We start from the raw sequence: 16,624 nt of genomic DNA on the forward strand, positions 1-16,624 counted from the left end.
TGTAAGATACAATTTTGTTATACCCATATACCATTTTTCCTTACAAATGTACATTCACCACCTAAAAACATGACAGTGATCAATACTCAGGAACATAATACTTGCATGTAGCTGTCCCTAAACTGAGATGGATGCAACCTTCCATTTCTCTTATATTTTGATAAAGAAGCCAATTTTTCTCCAGTATTACATGTAGATAAATCAATAAATATCCTGTTTTCAGTAAAGCAACACAACAACTGTATAAAAGAGGGTAATTCAAGTTGACCCCACTTTTGCACTTTGCATTAAGTTATCTGGCGAGCGGTGGCATCTTTTTTTCAGTTTGTGGGGGCTCCCATTAGGAATCTGAAACCAAAATACCAGCAAGACAACATGTCAAATTTTTGCAGGGAGAAAGGTAATCTGGAGGTAATGAAATGTGACATGGTTATGAATATCATCAATGGACTATAAGACACGACAACAGTTCTTTATAATTTACTGCTGACTGATGTGCTTTCACATATTCTAGCAGATTTATCAGAATAGTAGTACAGAAACCTGAGGTGAGTGAAGCTTCAATCACAAAGAAGCTTTTATTCCATTTTTGCTAAGTAGTCTAAAAAGCTCATTACAAATTTAGACAACAGAAATAAAGGCTCTTCCATTCAATATTTAAAAAAATAAAGGATACATATACAAAATGAAGTTAATAATGTGATTACCTCCTGACAAACCACATACAATGCTTCACCTAAGGGCATCAAGCACATCACTCTGAAGCCCTTGAATTACTCTACAATTTATGGGCAGTATGGTAGTAGAAGGCAGTAAAAAGACCCATCTCACACAATTCTGGGGTCAGCGTTTCAAACGGTACACCAAAGACTTGATCAAGTCCCTCATGCGGTTAGCCTCCATGCGATCAACGTGACATATGCCAAGTGGGCTATTCTGGACTGCCTGCTCGGCTGCCAGATGAGCATAGATCATTACAAAGGCACCACAATCATAGCTGTTGTCCTGCTGGGTGCATGTAGCATCAGTCAGCACAGCAGGTGTATCCCTGTTGAGGTATCCATTGATCCTGTGCACGAGACATCGGGCATCTCTAGTATTAGCTCCACGCTGGGAGTCATAATGATACCACTTGTTGTCATAACGACTGTACACCAGAAGGCTCCAATGACTACCTCCAGATGCAATGAGAGATGAGTGGTCATTGACAGCCAGGAAAATGTAGTCCTTGTATCTGGCATTGAGAGGGTCAAGGAAGATTGGCAACTCATTAGCATCACCCATCTTTATCAACTGAGTAACCTCTGGACTCACAAACAACAACCTGGAATTTCCTCTAAACACATCATGTTGAAGGTGCTCAAACCAGAAGGAGATAAGGGAATCATTGAACCAGTTACGGCCTTCTAGCAGCCTCATGTCTGACTCATGTATGAGACAGTCATGGTAGCTAAGGATCACTCTATCACCCATCTTGCTGAAAACTTTGACCTAGCAAAACTAGCCAGCCAAACTTCCTTTGCCTCACTATGACGAGATGAATTACTGTGCTATGTACATTAGACTTGACCTTCACACCTTCTGAACTTGGCCATGTCCATTTATGAGGGCTTGAGGCAACTGGACTGGTGTGGGTGTTCCTGTTGGTGCCGTAGACTGGGACACTGGTGTCTGGGAGCCCTGTTGGTTGTGTCCAGTGTCCAACAGTTTCATGCGCTTACGGGTGTAGTGTTGCCAATGAAGCACTGTCTGGTCATCAATGAATTTACAGCACTGACCATTGACTATCTCCTTGCGGAAGTTGTCGTGTTGCAGTAAGTCCAGGAAGTACAGGCACATGGGGTACCTGCCAACACATACAACTGTTACAAACCTGTTTGTTATGAAAATGTACACATATTAGTTCCACACTCATTTACTTAACCAGTAGTTACATGTATTTACTTTTGCTTCTTACACCAGTTTCACAGACTACATTCTATATGACATTAATAACATCACATTTCAACACTACAAATGAACTAGTCTAGTTTGCATAATCTCTCCTTATCCTATCTTTGTGCAAGGGTACGGTTGTTTATTTCTTTCAGTCCTAGAGTAAGCCCGTGCAGTTTTACAAACCTCAGGCCAAGTCTATTACTTCAACAGGTACCTTTCTGAATAATGCAACAACACACACCATCCACCTCCAGTGTCTTCCACTCATATCATACAAAATATCTTTTGAATAACTCTCTCCTGGTCAAGGCAATTCCAGGGTGAACATACTGTAATGCATTGTACTTACAATCAACATTTACTAACTGACAGTTTCTACTTCTCAATTAATCTTGGAAAGACAAAAAAGAAGATTTGAACACCTTTAATTCCATGGTTCTATTATTATTATTATTATTATTATTATTATCAATAAATCAAATCAACAAGGGGTAACAATGTTAATTAAAATGCATCACTGTTCTGAAGAGATCAACAAAAAACCCAAAGGCAGAAAATGGGTAGGGTGGCCAGGATGGTGAAGGGCAGTGGGGCAGATTTGGGGTAGGAGGGCAGTGGGGCAGATCTGGAGACTGTGCAAAGGGTGGTGTTGTCTGTGTAGTATGGGCACAGTGAATGCTTAAATCAAAGCATCATCATCATCATCATCTGGACTTCCTTTCCCACCCTAGGGCAGGGTGAGGAGTAGCAATGTCCAGACAGCCCAAATTTGCCCAATCCAATGGGCCAGGCTTCCATTCACTCATCATTCAAGCCCCCGGAATCCTGGCTCTATCGGATACACCAAAAACATTCACCACAATCCGTAGCTTCATGTAAATGTATCTGATTGAGTCAATCAAAGCATTCTCCTAGAAAAAGAACAATCATAAAAAGAACAGAATATTCAACCATCCATCATCATTAAATCCTACGTTGCCCCATGAGGAGCGTAGCAGCCCGGGGCAAGGCAGATGGTCCTGACATTTAAGATGAGAGTGACCAGCCTCACTCATCCCTGAGTGGCATTGCATGAGCAATAAACCCCAATCACCCCTTGGATATAAACCTGCATCGGTTCAATCCAACTGGAGCACAATAATAATGTGTTTCTCCAATCTGTCCACTGTCTTTCAATGCAAGTAAAATGCCAGAAGTGTAAGGCTTTGCTATGTTTAGTATATACATTAGGACTTTCTGAGTAAAAGAGAAAGCCTTGGAAGAAAATGCAGGAAATGAATATACTGTATCTTCAAGACCAAATAATTGAGAGAAACAGCAAACAATAACAAGCACTGTAAGAAAGGGTAAAAAGTTCAGGGAACAGTTTGCAAGGAGTCAGTGAGAACTGATGCATACTTGCTTTTGATATACATACACTGAATGACAAAGAGGAGGAGGAGGATAGTTTTATGAATGAATGGAAGTACAAAGTTGGATGCAAAAATGCATCTACCTGGTGCATGGGTTTGGATGCAGGGAAAAGACTTGTGTGTGGGGGGTGGAAATAATGGTTGGCTGGTAAGGTTGGGTCTGAATATTTGAATATATGGGTAGGGAGAAAGTGTGTAGTTTTGTTAATGCCAGAGAGGATGAAAGAAGAGTGCACATAAGGAAAAGATGGCTATACCTTCTTATGGGTATTTGCCCCAGTGAATAATACAGAAGGGAGAGAAATGGAAGAGAATGAACTGTTTTGCAATCTGGTGAATGAGTACAGGAATTAAAAAATAATAATAATAATAATAATTGTATTGGGAGATTAGAATGGAGTGGTGAATGATGAAACAGATAGTACTGTGGCAAGGTGGGGTGTGCAATGAAGAAACTGAATGAGGAGCTTTTAACTGAAATTTAAATAGAAACAAAACACTGAGAATACACCAGACAGAGAAATGCAAAGGTAGGATTTTGATGCAAGTCGCTCAAAGTGAGATTGATGGTTAATGTTGGAAGATTTTGTGGTATGGAAGAGGATAGTGGAGCAGTACAGTACACTGGAGAGAGAGAGAGAGAGAGAGAGAGAGAGAGAGAGGTGAAAAAAAAAGCAACCTGCAAAAGGGTTCCCAGTAGGCAGCAAGGTATTTGAAATGAGGATGATTAAGATGCTCATGATAATGATGGTGAGAATGTAAGTATTGTAAATTTTTTAACCAATACATTTCATCCCAATTTAACACAACCCTTTTCCCCACCTCCCCCAATACTACTACAAAACAGCAAATCAAGGTTTTAGAATAACCTGGGATGTGATCCCCATTACCACTAAGTCACCTCTCTGGAACACTTACTTCAAATACTTGGCATACTCTGGCTCCTTCCAGTACTGCAAATACTTCAAGTAGTTGATGAAGGTTTGCTCCTTGAAGTACCCACGCTGGGCCAGAACTGCAGGCACAGAGGCAACAAGTTACCTACACAGTTACATCATTACCTTACTGTCCTATTGAAAATACCAAGATTTTAACACACTCCTGCAACACTCAGTCACACTCATATCCTCCGGGTAAAATTGCTAAGGGCACTTACAATACATCCCACACACTTCTAATTTAAAATTATATCAGTAAAGGATTATTTTCAGTGAACACTACTTTCTTATTTCAAAGCTATTAAAAATCATGTCTTGCAAAGCAGAGGATAAAAGTGAAAACTTGCATATTTTAGGAGCATTCAGGATGAAAAAAATAAAAATAAATAAATAAATAAAATCAATGTAGCTTACTATTATGATGATCAACAAATGTTACCAGTGCAGTGTTGGGAATGCTGAAGACAAGCATGCATAGACTGTGCTGTTGTGTTAATATCATATATGGACAAGAGCTACTTCCAAACCATAACTATAAAAGAAAGCAGCCAACTCACATCATAACCAGCAGCCCTGCTTCCTCTCACTAATAAGCTATCAAAAATGGAAAGGGTAGATTGCAGATGTATGACATAAGGAATGAAAATTTCTAACAAAACAATGGATCTAAGCACTGTTTGAAATACTGTACATCCTAAGTACTCTTTAAAAAAAAAAAAAAAAAAAAAAAAAAAAAAAATCAAATATAAAAGAAATAGAGACCAAGTGCCAGCTAAATCGCAATTCTAGCACTACTGTATCTAACAGTACAGATATCAATTTGATTATTATATACAGTACGTGCTAAGTATACTGTGTCTCCACTGAAGTTGCTAAAAAATATATAACAGGGTTCAAGATGAGAAAAATACATCTTAAACTTTAATCCTGTTCTAGATTTTTTTTTTTTTTTTTACATAACACAGTACAACGGAGCCCCAAGTTTAGCGACATCATTGTTCACGGTTTCATGGTTAGCAGTGGCTTGCAAATATTCCCAAACACCAGGTTTTGAGCAAAAACCCTTCCATTTGAAGCGAGAAGAATGTAAAACCTGCTTGAGGATGAGGAGTTCTGTGGATTTGTGCAGGAGCAGCAGACAGAAGAGATGCAACACAGGATGGATGTGTTGGGCGAAGAGGCAGAGGAGGGTGGAGATGCCAGAGGTGGAAAGGCGCAGCAGCCTCACCACCTGCCTCGGAAATTACACTCCCATCTCTTCCATTAAGCACCTCACTCCAACCTTCCAAGTGAGTTTCCTTGCCTATTATGTACTTTGTATTAATACTAGTTTCTTTTCTGGTGTGATCAATAAATGGGTTTTAAGAGGAAATGGCAGGGGACCCATGGGTTTTGGGGGGAGTTGGCATGGGACCCAGAACCAATCTGCCTATTTCCTGTAGGATCAATGCGCCAACTTTAGCGGTTTCATGGTTCATGGTACAGTACTTTTTACGGAACCAGTTAGGCGCGAAACACGGGGCTCCACTGTACAGTACTAGTATTGGCTTTACTTGAACTGTTTAATGACTTCACCACAATAATGTACAATACTAAGGACCTCAAAAGTTGTTGATGTGCTAATAACTTAGTAAACCCAGCAAAATGAGTATCCACACCCTTCTACCACTGTACAACACAGTATGGAACACACAGATTTCTGGTATGTGGCGCTGAATGCCGATTCATACCAGAAAAAAAAAGTTTATATTGTACTGCAAGTGTTACATGGTACACTTTGCTACTGCTAATACAGTTTTCATACAACTTTAGTGGTATGTACTGTATACTCAATGTGAAAATAATACTACTGGTATACTGTATTTATACCGGTTCTTTATATATGCACAAAGTAACTAGAATGTATTCCTGTTCAATATAAGAATAGTGATATCAAAGCTTCTTATATTGAAATTTTATATCTGGATATATTATGCTCTGTCAAATTCAATTACAGTACTGTGGTGATTACCTTGTGAATACCATATCTCTGAATTACTGCAGTCCACAGAAAATAGGGTTAAAAGCCTCAAAAAGCAATAAACTGTAGGTCACTAAAACTAAACAAAAGATATCTCCAGTAAAAGCCTGTAAAACTCACACTCCTGGACAGTCTAGGTAAGAGAGATTTAGTTTTCATGTACCACGCTCAGCTTGGACAATGTGTAAGAACAGCAAATACAATTATAGTATGCATGAACATTCTACAGCACATCCACCCTAACTTGGCAAAGATTTCAGTTATCTGCCAGATTTTTCATGAAGCTCAAAGGCAGCTTATGAATATTCTAATGCCCAACATATTTCCAAGGAACTTCTTCCTGATGAGAATCATATTCTAGAATTATCCCTTCAGCACAATGACAATGAAAATTACTCTTGATACTACTGTACCAGACAATTTCAATCAGATTAGGTACAAACTCTAGTAGTGCTGGGGCTAATGAAGGTTACATCTAACCCCTGCAATTCAAAAAGTATCTGTTAAGCTGATTATAAACATCAGGAGATGGCAAGAATAAAATTAAATTTAGGCATCTCTGGCTGAATGGGTTAATCCCTTGTTACAACTCAGTATTCAAGATGGAGATGGCAATTTTTGGCCAAGTTAAAATGGACAGAGCATAGTCATCTTGCTTTGCCCTACCTGACTCGAAGCTGCTGCCTGGCTCGGCTGGGCAGTGGCGGAGTTCTGTGTTGTCAATCACAACCACATTAAGGGCTACAACAACCACAACATATACAGTACACCTGCTATGAATTAAAATACCATACAGTGTTCAAGTATCATCTACAGGATGTGTGTTCTCCAACCAGCTACTGTAGTGTAAGAACAAGTGGTAGGTAACTTACAGAGGAGGTAGTTTGGGTTGGCCAGACACTGGACAAACTCCAGCTCTATCTGGAACCTAAGGCGCTGGGCATCCTCACTCTCACCTGCAACAGTGCAACCCATCACACTGCTGCATCGTCGCCTTCCCCCACTACCAACTTGGAGTAAAACAGTGGTGGCTTATAATGACATCATGGATTAATGTACCATCTACACATCAAGAGAATACTTGGTCAGTAACAGACTGACATACTGTAATTCCTCACTTAACACTGAAACTGTGTTTCTGACCACTACCATGTTGAGTGAAAACTGCTTAACCCTTGCCGAGCTGCAGACTTCATACGAGGCACAATGAAGGTTACCACTGGTCCAGCTGCAAGCCTCACATGAGGTACAATTTACATTGGTTATATAATAATGACAGGAGAGGTAATCTACCTCAAAATGAATCACCCTGGCAGGGGTCAAGGGGGGGTTATGTTCCACTGAAAAGGGGTATCTGCTGAAATACAGCACAGTATTAACAAATCATATTCAAGGCAGCCAATGTGTTAAAAAAAAGGAATGTTGTAACTGGGTGTACAAGTGTGTGCATTAAATAAGCAATTTAGAGAAATGATTTATATACAGTACTGTATTAAGATAAATTCTACTCTTAGTAGTGTTTACCCTGATGCTAAACTTCACATCCTGACTGCTTATGTGCAGTGCTATGTTGATTAACAGCTTTATAATGCAACACGTGATAAGTGAATGCTAAATGAGGAATTACTGTACGATAAACCAATTTATTATACATACAAGGTGACCTTCAGTTCTGGAAATAGTTCACCATGCTTTTAATAATTACTCATTATCAATAACATTTTTATAAACAATATGTACAATGATGCCACCATCAACAATCATGATAAGAAAATTTCAAACCTTAAATACATAAAATAACATTTCAATAACATGAGAATTCCTAAAGCATTATTCTCAGATCTTTGGAAATTGTAAAGGTCAGACTATGCTGCTGCCTTTCCTTTGTGCTAAGATGCTGTTCTTTGCATGCTTAAAATATGCTGCAGTTAAAATCTGCATAACGTAACACTATAATTTTGGTCAGATAAAGCAGGGCATATAAGAACCACAGTCCGGATGGGTCCGGCCCCAATTTATTTTCCCCATGTGATGTTCAACATTTTATGCCACTTCCACCATGGAAGCATTTTTTTGTTTTCCCCCCGATCCCCAAGATCACATGGCTACGAGGATGTTCAAGTGAACTTATGAAGCATTATCTGAATAAAATGCAATGCTATAGGACTACATACCCTTATACTGAACATTATTGTCCTGTGCTATCTAGTAATAAGACTCATGATACAGGGTCAAGTAAACTGGATTATTGTAGTTCTGATTTGAAGCAATCATTCTTCATTCAATATCCCATAGCAATCCAATTTCAACATTTTCCAAAGTTACTGGATCACCTGGAGAGATTGATGGTCCTGTCTTAGGCACGGAGCAAAAAGGAGGTTGTGAGAGCAGCTGACCCTAATGTGGTAATCCATCCATCATCCAATCCTACATTGCCCCATGAGGAGTGTAGGTTCCCGGGGCTAGGCAGTTGGTCTCGACATTTAAGATGAGAGTGACCAGCCTCACTCATCCCTGAGTGGCATTACATGAGCAATCAACCCCAACCATCCCTTGGATATAAACCTTCACCGGCTCAATCCGACTAGAGTGCAATAATTACCCACTAAACCACCAGGTGCAAAAATTTGGTAATATGGTTACCACCCAGCGTAGTAAATAGTTTCCTGGTTACAGGAAACCATTTACTCACTGTCACTCAGTGTAGAGTCACCCACAGGCAGAAGGAAAAGGAAAGAATGAAGGAAAGAAAGACAGCAGAGGGAGTGTAAAGTCACCTGTAGGCAGAAGGACAAGAAAAGAATGGAGGAAAGAAAGACAAAAGAGGATGGAAGGAAAGAAGGATGGAAGAGAGGAAAGGGCAGACACCCAAGAGCAGCAATACATTGAGTGGATGGTGAGCGCCCCCATCTACCACAAATATGGTAATCTGTCCCCTTAAAAGTACGTACAGTAATACCGTATTGTACAAGCAACATGGCTGATGGCTCTCTCCATTCTCATGATATTCAACAGGAGACAGTAGGCCCTGAGGAGGTGCAATACATTATCTCATAAGCAATAAAAGTGCTACTTTACTTCCTTGCGTGTTACTTTGGCTATGTTATACTTCATGACGTAAGTGAGTAAATCTCAGCAAGGAAGTATCACACTACTGGCATCTTCCCCTCCTACCATCTTAGCTAAACAGAGGATTCATAGAAGAAATCATCCCTCTGTAACTCAGTAACTCTGGGAGCATACTGGGACACCATACATATAGCCAGTCACTTTGGCATTCGTTAGCTGCGGTACTGGCATTCATTCTAGTCTGTGATAATCTAACCTCTAACATGTGAGAAATGAATTGAATGTTAACACTCAGACTCTTAGGATTTAATCTTGGCTAAATAAAATGCAGTCTTAGCTGGGATGGAAAACCCCAGTAATAAATGTCTGAACAATTAACAGGTTAAAGTGATGGCACACTCTTAGGCTCCCTTTCAGCTGAACAAAATAATCTGGTGGTAGCTGGAATAAGATACTAGAGAAAACCAAACCTTGGGAGGGTAAAGTAATATTACACTACTACAACCCATAATATGTGTGGTAAGCTTACGATATTATTATACAAACTTTCATAACTAGTGAGTGTTTGCTAAAACATTTTGTACTAATCCACAGTAGGCAGAATGAAAACCCTGACTGATAATGCATTACATAATTTCTGACTTCCTTTGAAATTATAACTCCCTACTCCCAGTAGCATTAGCAGTACTTCATATTTTTCAGCATCTAGTCAATTATCAAGTGCATAAATACACTTAATACATGTATTTGGGTTCCCCAACTCTACACATACCAACATTTATTTCTGCATTAATCTTTCATACACATATATACTGTATATATATACATATATATATATATATATATATATATATATATATAATGTTCTAAAAATAATTATCAGGTGTCCAAACAATGAATGAACTTTGCAATTATTCTGGCTACCACCAACATTTATTCAAAATATTCAACAAATAATACTTCCAAACACGGGTGGCACTTTAGAATTTTGTTCTGGCTACCAACGTATTTTGTTCAGCACAGGGAAACCTTATAGGAGATAAAAAGGTACCTTGCATTTCTAAATATTATCTTTTATTATTTGAATGTTGTCATACTTTCAAAATGAATTACACTATAGGATGTCCGTATTTAACTGATACCACTAAGAGACTTGTGAGCAGCTGCGAGCACATGAAGCAAAGACAACCACTTAGCCCAAGCACAGAACAACTGGACTTGGTTTTGCAAACAAGTTTATGATCAATTCCTGTCGTAGCTCATTTCCTTCCACATGAAGGACAAGGAGAGCACAGAATCTTCCCATGTCACTTGTTCTCTCTGCACAAATAAATCTTGGTTACAAAAGGAAAATTATTACTTGTAATTTTGTCTCTCAGGAAGGACCATGCAAAGGCACAGATAAATCTTTTAATGCCTCAATTTTCCGGCAAAAACAGATACGAGTTATGAGAGGGAATTCACTGTGAGTCTCTGTGAATCTGGGTGCTGGTTCATTTTCGCCTGAGGAGTTATCATGGGAGGAGTGGAGCAGTACTTCTACCTTGGTTACTCTCCCAGCTTTAACTGTCATCCAGAAATGACTCAGTACTTGTGTTTGTGTGTGGGCTAGATAATGTCTCTCTTTCATGTGCCCCCCAAATGTACACAAGCATCTGAACTTTCTCCCTTCCATAATCTAGCTATCACACCTTTAACTTAACCCTTATCTACATACCCAGTATCTGGATTTACAGTAAACAACTACACAATATAAACTTTCAAGTATCCCAGTGCAGTTCTGTACAGTACAGTGTATGAGTAAAATCCCATTTTTCTTGTGTTAAGCATATCTGATTTAAAACATGACTGAAAAAGGCCCATGAGGAAAAGAATAATTTTATCTTGTGCACTTCCTTGAGGTATTCCACGTGGAAGGGAACTTACGGATAACTAGAATATTATGAAACTGTGTCTGATTACCTTCACTTACTATGTGAATTTACTTACCACGCTGTTGATTTTATACCTGTGGATGAAGTGTGTGAATAATTAATCAAACTGATTTTACCTGAGGCTAATAGCATTATCAACTGTTAACAATCACTAAATGGCTATTATGATTAGAAAAAACTTTATCTGCAGATATTTTTGTAGGTTTTAGTCATCAATGTAACTTTTGCATACAGCAAACTATGACCAGTGCTCAATTCAAGGCCAAATCCTACACACTAAATAAAGTTTATACAGTAATAACAACTGCAAATGACTGTTTCAGCATGCAAGGGGTTGCTAACACTAACTTTAAGAGCTTACGGAATCAGCATCAATCATTGTTCCTAGACTGGCACACAATATTCATACATCAATGCATAAAAAATTAAAGACAGAGTACAGTACCAGTAATTTTCACAATAAGCATGCTGGGCAATATGCTACTTCATAGAAATGGACTTTATTGGTTAGGAGAAAGGAAAGCAAGCACAGAGTACATGGAATTAAAGATAACATGTGGTGAAAACAAAACAGGGGATGGGGAAAGGATCATCAATTTACATATCATTTCAAGTTCCAGCTACATACAGTAACCTATACTGAACAGGTACAGTATTGTAATTCAACTTCTTCTTTTATAGTAACCTAAGAAAGCTGAATTAATCATAACTGTAGTCATAATCCTCCCAATTCTGCTTTCCTCTGAGTTAAAGATGGGGTGAAATGACTCTGATCATTTTCAGAATATGGTTCAAAAGAGAAAGGAAATCCCACTGACATTATACATCCAACCTTCATTATATGGCCATGAAGTTACTTGTGGCATAATGATAGGGCACTGAGGTGGCCATATTACTACTCCAACATAAGGAGGGGAAACACCCCATCCCCAGCTCCTGTTCTTTTTACCCACTTTTTACAACATACAGGCATTACAGAATTAGTCATATTAGCTACTTCACCTCTATCCCTGAAAAGTTAACACGCATTGGAATTAATATTCAACAACATAACATTTAGGCACCTCTCTCAAGCATACCATATACTGTACTGTACAAACAACTTCAAGAAGGCTTGTATCATCATCCATCACTCAAAATTGCTGGTTCTTAACTTAATCACACTAGCTAGTGATGATGTTTCCTTGTGACACAATCTTGGACCTCAGATACACTGTTTACTGTGGCTGGAGAGATCTCAGCTTTACGGTTACACTTCTTAGGCACATTGACATTGCTTAATGTCCACATATAACTGCACCCAGTAGAAAGTTATGACAATGTCAGACCTGCCAAACATGACAATCATAGCCCAGCTATGATCACAAAATTGCTGAACAGGAACACTTGGTAAAGTGAAGGTGAAAATTCAAATCAAATGACAAGATAATGTACCAACTGAAAGGAGATGAGAGTTCTGTAACATACTAAACATTCACTAGTATGAACTGCAACTACAGAATTCACTGAGAGGAAAAAGGAGTATGAAACACACATACTTGGAATCTTTTGCATTAAAATTTCATGCCCATGGCTGTAACACTTGCTTACACTGAAGTGCCTTCTAATGTATGATGTTAACACCAGCCAGTTCCCTATATGTAACGCCAGCAAGCTCCCTAGCCTATACTTAACTCCAGCTAGCTCCCTATATACTGTATAACACCAGTCAGTTCCCTATATATATAACACCAGCCAGTTCCCTATATATACAGTATAACACCAGTCAGTTTCCTATATATAACACCAGCCAGTTCCCTATATATAACACCAGCCAGTTCCCTATATATAACACCAGTCAGTTCCCTATGCATAACACCAGCCAGCTCCCTACACAGAACAGCCAGTCAGTTCCCTATAAATAACACCAGCCAGCTTTCTATATGATAACACCAGCCAGCTTTCTATATGTGGCACCAGTCAATTCCTCACATTTACCACTAGCCACCACACTACTCGTACATGAGGAGCGCCTCACATTAGTTTTACGATGAGGCTCTGTGAAGAATCTCCTAGGGTGCTATAAAAAAAAATCCATCTTTGTTTCTCGATTATGGCACATCTGACATTACAAACAGCCTCGTACGTAACATCAGTCAGTACCCCTGATGTAACACCAATCACTTATCTGATTCTGCTCCTGACTACAGAGGTCCCTTGTAGAAATGCAAGCACTGCATTTAGAAGGTTTAACAACCATGAAACTACTGGCAGCTCATGATTAATACTGTACTGGAGACTAGTGAAAGCAATCTGGAAAAAGGAAATTAGTGCACGAAGGGAACAGTGGAAGGACTAGGTATCAGGTGGCTAGGAGATTGTGAACATTTCATTCTGCCTTTTTAATTTTCCACACTCACTTGGGGTGCACAAAGTTATGCTTTCATATGATTGCTATAACTAGTTTGGAACATGGTAATGAGTGACTACCAGTGTGTTCATGGAGTTCCAAGCATTAGATACTGTACAGCTACACCAGTTTTCATTTTAGATCCAGGTTAGTGTACACAAACAATACGTTACGTAGCTACTGGTAATGAACAAGAGTTACACACAATATGCCTTGCTCTGCTGGCTGGACTATGAACATGCCAGTTTCATTAATGTCACTGCTATAACCAGTATCTCTCTTCACAGCCACCTACATCATTCACCAGTACTCCAATTTTTAAGTCACAGCAAAGGCAAGCAATTGTACTTTATACCATACAGTAACTGCAAGTTTTGGTTCTTATTCAAAGCTCTCCTATTTTTACTAGGACTCAGTAAAGTTGGATCTGTCTACATCTTTGGAGAGAACTTAAAGGATATGCGAATATCAACAATGACAAAGTAGGCTACTAGTCTAATATATTCCACCTATGGTAACATGCCATAGCTAGAAGTCTGGTTACTAGATACTATAATGCTTTCTGTGACTAAGCTCAATTACTTTACTAAATGTTGCATGCACTGGATAGATGTCGTTATATTACTATGGGATTACCATACCAATCTGAAATACTGTATAATGTGCAGTAGCTGCAGCCTTGTCCCTTAAACCCACAGCAAGATTGTAATGTGGTTAGGTCACATTTACTACTTAATTCTACAACTAAGCCATAGGGGCAAGGTCTACATAAACACCTTTTATTCACTCAGAAGCAAACTTGGAGGAAGGGTGTCAAGCAGGGACGAAATACTGTACTTTGAGAACAACAGGCTTCAGGTAAAGGTCACAGGACATGGTTACAGTTTTGGCCATCTAAAATACTAATATTATTATTAGCCTGTAACAAAAGTGTAATTAGGGGTTACTGAAGAAAAAATGTTAATAAATGGAGAAAAGATACAGACACAGACACCATTATTCTTTACCCTTACACCAAACTCATGCCGGGAAAAATCAAATGGCCTACATTATAATGCCTATTATTTTAGCCAACTTTTCTTCCATATTCATCAGTCACAATCCAACTCTAATTCCATAGAATATTTGTGATTATACTGGAAACTGTATTTCACACAGAGGGTGTGATACCAGCTCTTTGTAAAGACAAAATTAGGGAAGATTAATATTGTATCTTGAAAAATTTTTACTTTCACACAAACACAAGACTTGTGGAAGTTTTTCTTCATATGGTTTATTTTATTTTGACCCTTATTTCTTGCATAAATGCCCTGTTACCCTGTTTTTCCTCCTCCCTCCACTCCCCCTACAAACAGGGGGACCCATAGGAATATGGGATTTTGGGTGAGGTATATGCAGTGCATTTTGAACTAAAAATGACTATACCAAACTAATAAAAAGAAGAAACAAAATTCAACCATAACAACATATATCCTAACTGAGGGCTTTGCCAGATCCCCCCCCCCCCTGAAAAAAATAAACTTAATCTCATGTACCGAAACCACTTGCCACAAAAATAAAATTAAAATAACTAACCTAGTGATTTTAAGCATTGTTCTAACATCACTTAGCCAAACTAGACTGAACCTAACTTAATTTCACCCTTAAAGCCCTGAGTAGCCTACCTAATGTATCTCTGTTAATAATGATTTCTGGAGGAAATGGTACAGGAAAAAGTTGTTATTGATGGAATAAACCTACAGTAAAAACAGAAAACTGTATATGCTGTTTGCCTTGAAAAATTTATCTATCTATCTATCTATATTCAGTATATATACAGGTACAGTATATACAGCAGTGTATTCCACCGGAACTGGAAGTCAGAATGAAATGCATCACACTAAACCTTATGAAAATGACAATGTTTACCTAACAAATTCTGGTGTAAAGGTTTACAATTACCTACAAATCATCTCCAACTACTTAGCTGTTGTAGCAGCTTCATGGCAGGGTATTCAATCTTTTGGCAATGATAATCTCACCTACTTTCCGATGGATAGTTGAGACACTCCAAGGATGCACCTAAGCTACAGCAGGATATAACCTCTTCTTTACTAGGTAACATAAAGTCCCTTATACATAGCAGGTTCTAAATACTATGATGGGTCATACTTAGGCCTTCTGGTATGCTCAATGTCACAATTTTTGAATTCTTAAGGAATCTGGTAACTAGGTTTTAAGAAAATTCATGAAACTGAAAAACTGCATCTAGTCCTACAGTTTAATGACTTCTACAGTGTACAGAACTACAGTAATTTGGTGGCCTTATTATTATTTTTTTTTAATCTGGCCACAACTGGTGGGAATAGGCTTATAAACAATCAGCTACCCATTTTGTGGGGCAATCAAAATGTCTACTACTACTACTGCCAGACGCCATAATCCCATAAGGGGTGTCCATTTGACTTTGAGTTATCTGTTTTACGGGGAGGGGCACTAACCCTCCACCAACCCACTTGCTGACACGTAGGGAGCACGTATGGTTAGGTTATAAGGTTACCACCCTAATCAAAACGTAAAAAGTGTTATATTCTGAAAACTAATAATACACCCCTCCAGGCAAGCTACTGCATACCAAATCTTACTTTAGGTAGAACTGGTGTTCAGTAAGTACCGTATATTCTCAACCCTTTGGCACTTACATCTAGGCCAACCTGCCGTTTGCTTCGCGGTAACCCACCTTCATTCATTGCGTGATAAGCGCATGATGCTTTCCTGCTCATTCTACGCATTGGAGCGAGTTAAAAGGGGTTAGTCTACACCACTAGAGTCAGCAGACACACTGTTGGGGTGTGAAATTCACTACCACAGGGTCAGTGAAGCAGGTCCGTCTTGCACTTCTCACGGCAGCAGCGGTGTAAACAACTTACCCCTACCGGCCATGA

At 38.9% G+C, this 16,624-nt stretch overlaps 2 protein-coding genes across 2 annotated transcripts; both read right to left on the reverse strand.

Moving 5' to 3' along the window:
- Positions 1-402: 402 nt before the first annotated feature.
- LOC145403819 (sentrin-specific protease 8-like) lies at positions 403-1,473 on the reverse strand. Its single transcript, XM_080275499.1, has one exon. It carries the CDS (start codon positions 1,471-1,473, stop codon positions 844-846), a length of 630 nt encoding a protein of 209 aa, XP_080131625.1. The 3' UTR covers positions 403-843.
- Positions 1,474-1,572: 99 nt separating this feature from the next.
- Positions 1,573-16,624, reverse strand: MED31 (mediator complex subunit 31). The gene is made up of 4 exons (XM_080275500.1): positions 16,420-16,624; positions 7,181-7,318; positions 4,269-4,365; positions 1,573-1,846 (listed from the first exon to the last, which is right to left on the reverse strand). Exons 1-4 carry the CDS (start codon positions 16,469-16,471, stop codon positions 1,573-1,575), a joined length of 561 nt encoding a protein of 186 aa, XP_080131626.1. The 5' UTR covers positions 16,472-16,624.

Source organism: Coenobita brevimanus, chromosome 61 (genome assembly GCF_032717465.1).
Source record: "Coenobita brevimanus isolate Jiangsu-jjx chromosome 61, ASM3271746v2, whole genome shotgun sequence".
NCBI classification, from domain to species: domain Eukaryota; kingdom Metazoa; phylum Arthropoda; class Malacostraca; order Decapoda; family Coenobitidae; genus Coenobita; species Coenobita brevimanus.

What these genes read in the sequence shown, in the direction of transcription:
- LOC145403819 (XM_080275499.1), bottom strand. Translation starts at nt 1,473, where the DNA reads ATGGGTGATAGAGTGATCCTTAGCTACCATGACTGTCTCATACATGAG.
- MED31 (XM_080275500.1), bottom strand. Translation starts at nt 16,471, where the DNA reads ATGCGTAGAATGAGCAGGAAAGCATCATGCGCTTATCACGCAATGAAT. An exon ending in TTATCACGCAATGAATGAAG is followed by an intron (nt 7,319 to 16,419) that starts GTGGGTTACCGC and finishes TTTTACTCCAAG; the next exon opens with TTGGTAGTGGGGGAAGGCGA. An exon ending in GAGTATGCCAAGTATTTGAA is followed by an intron (nt 1,847 to 4,268) that starts GTAAGTGTTCCA and finishes ATGTGTTGGCAG; the next exon opens with GTACCCCATGTGCCTGTACT.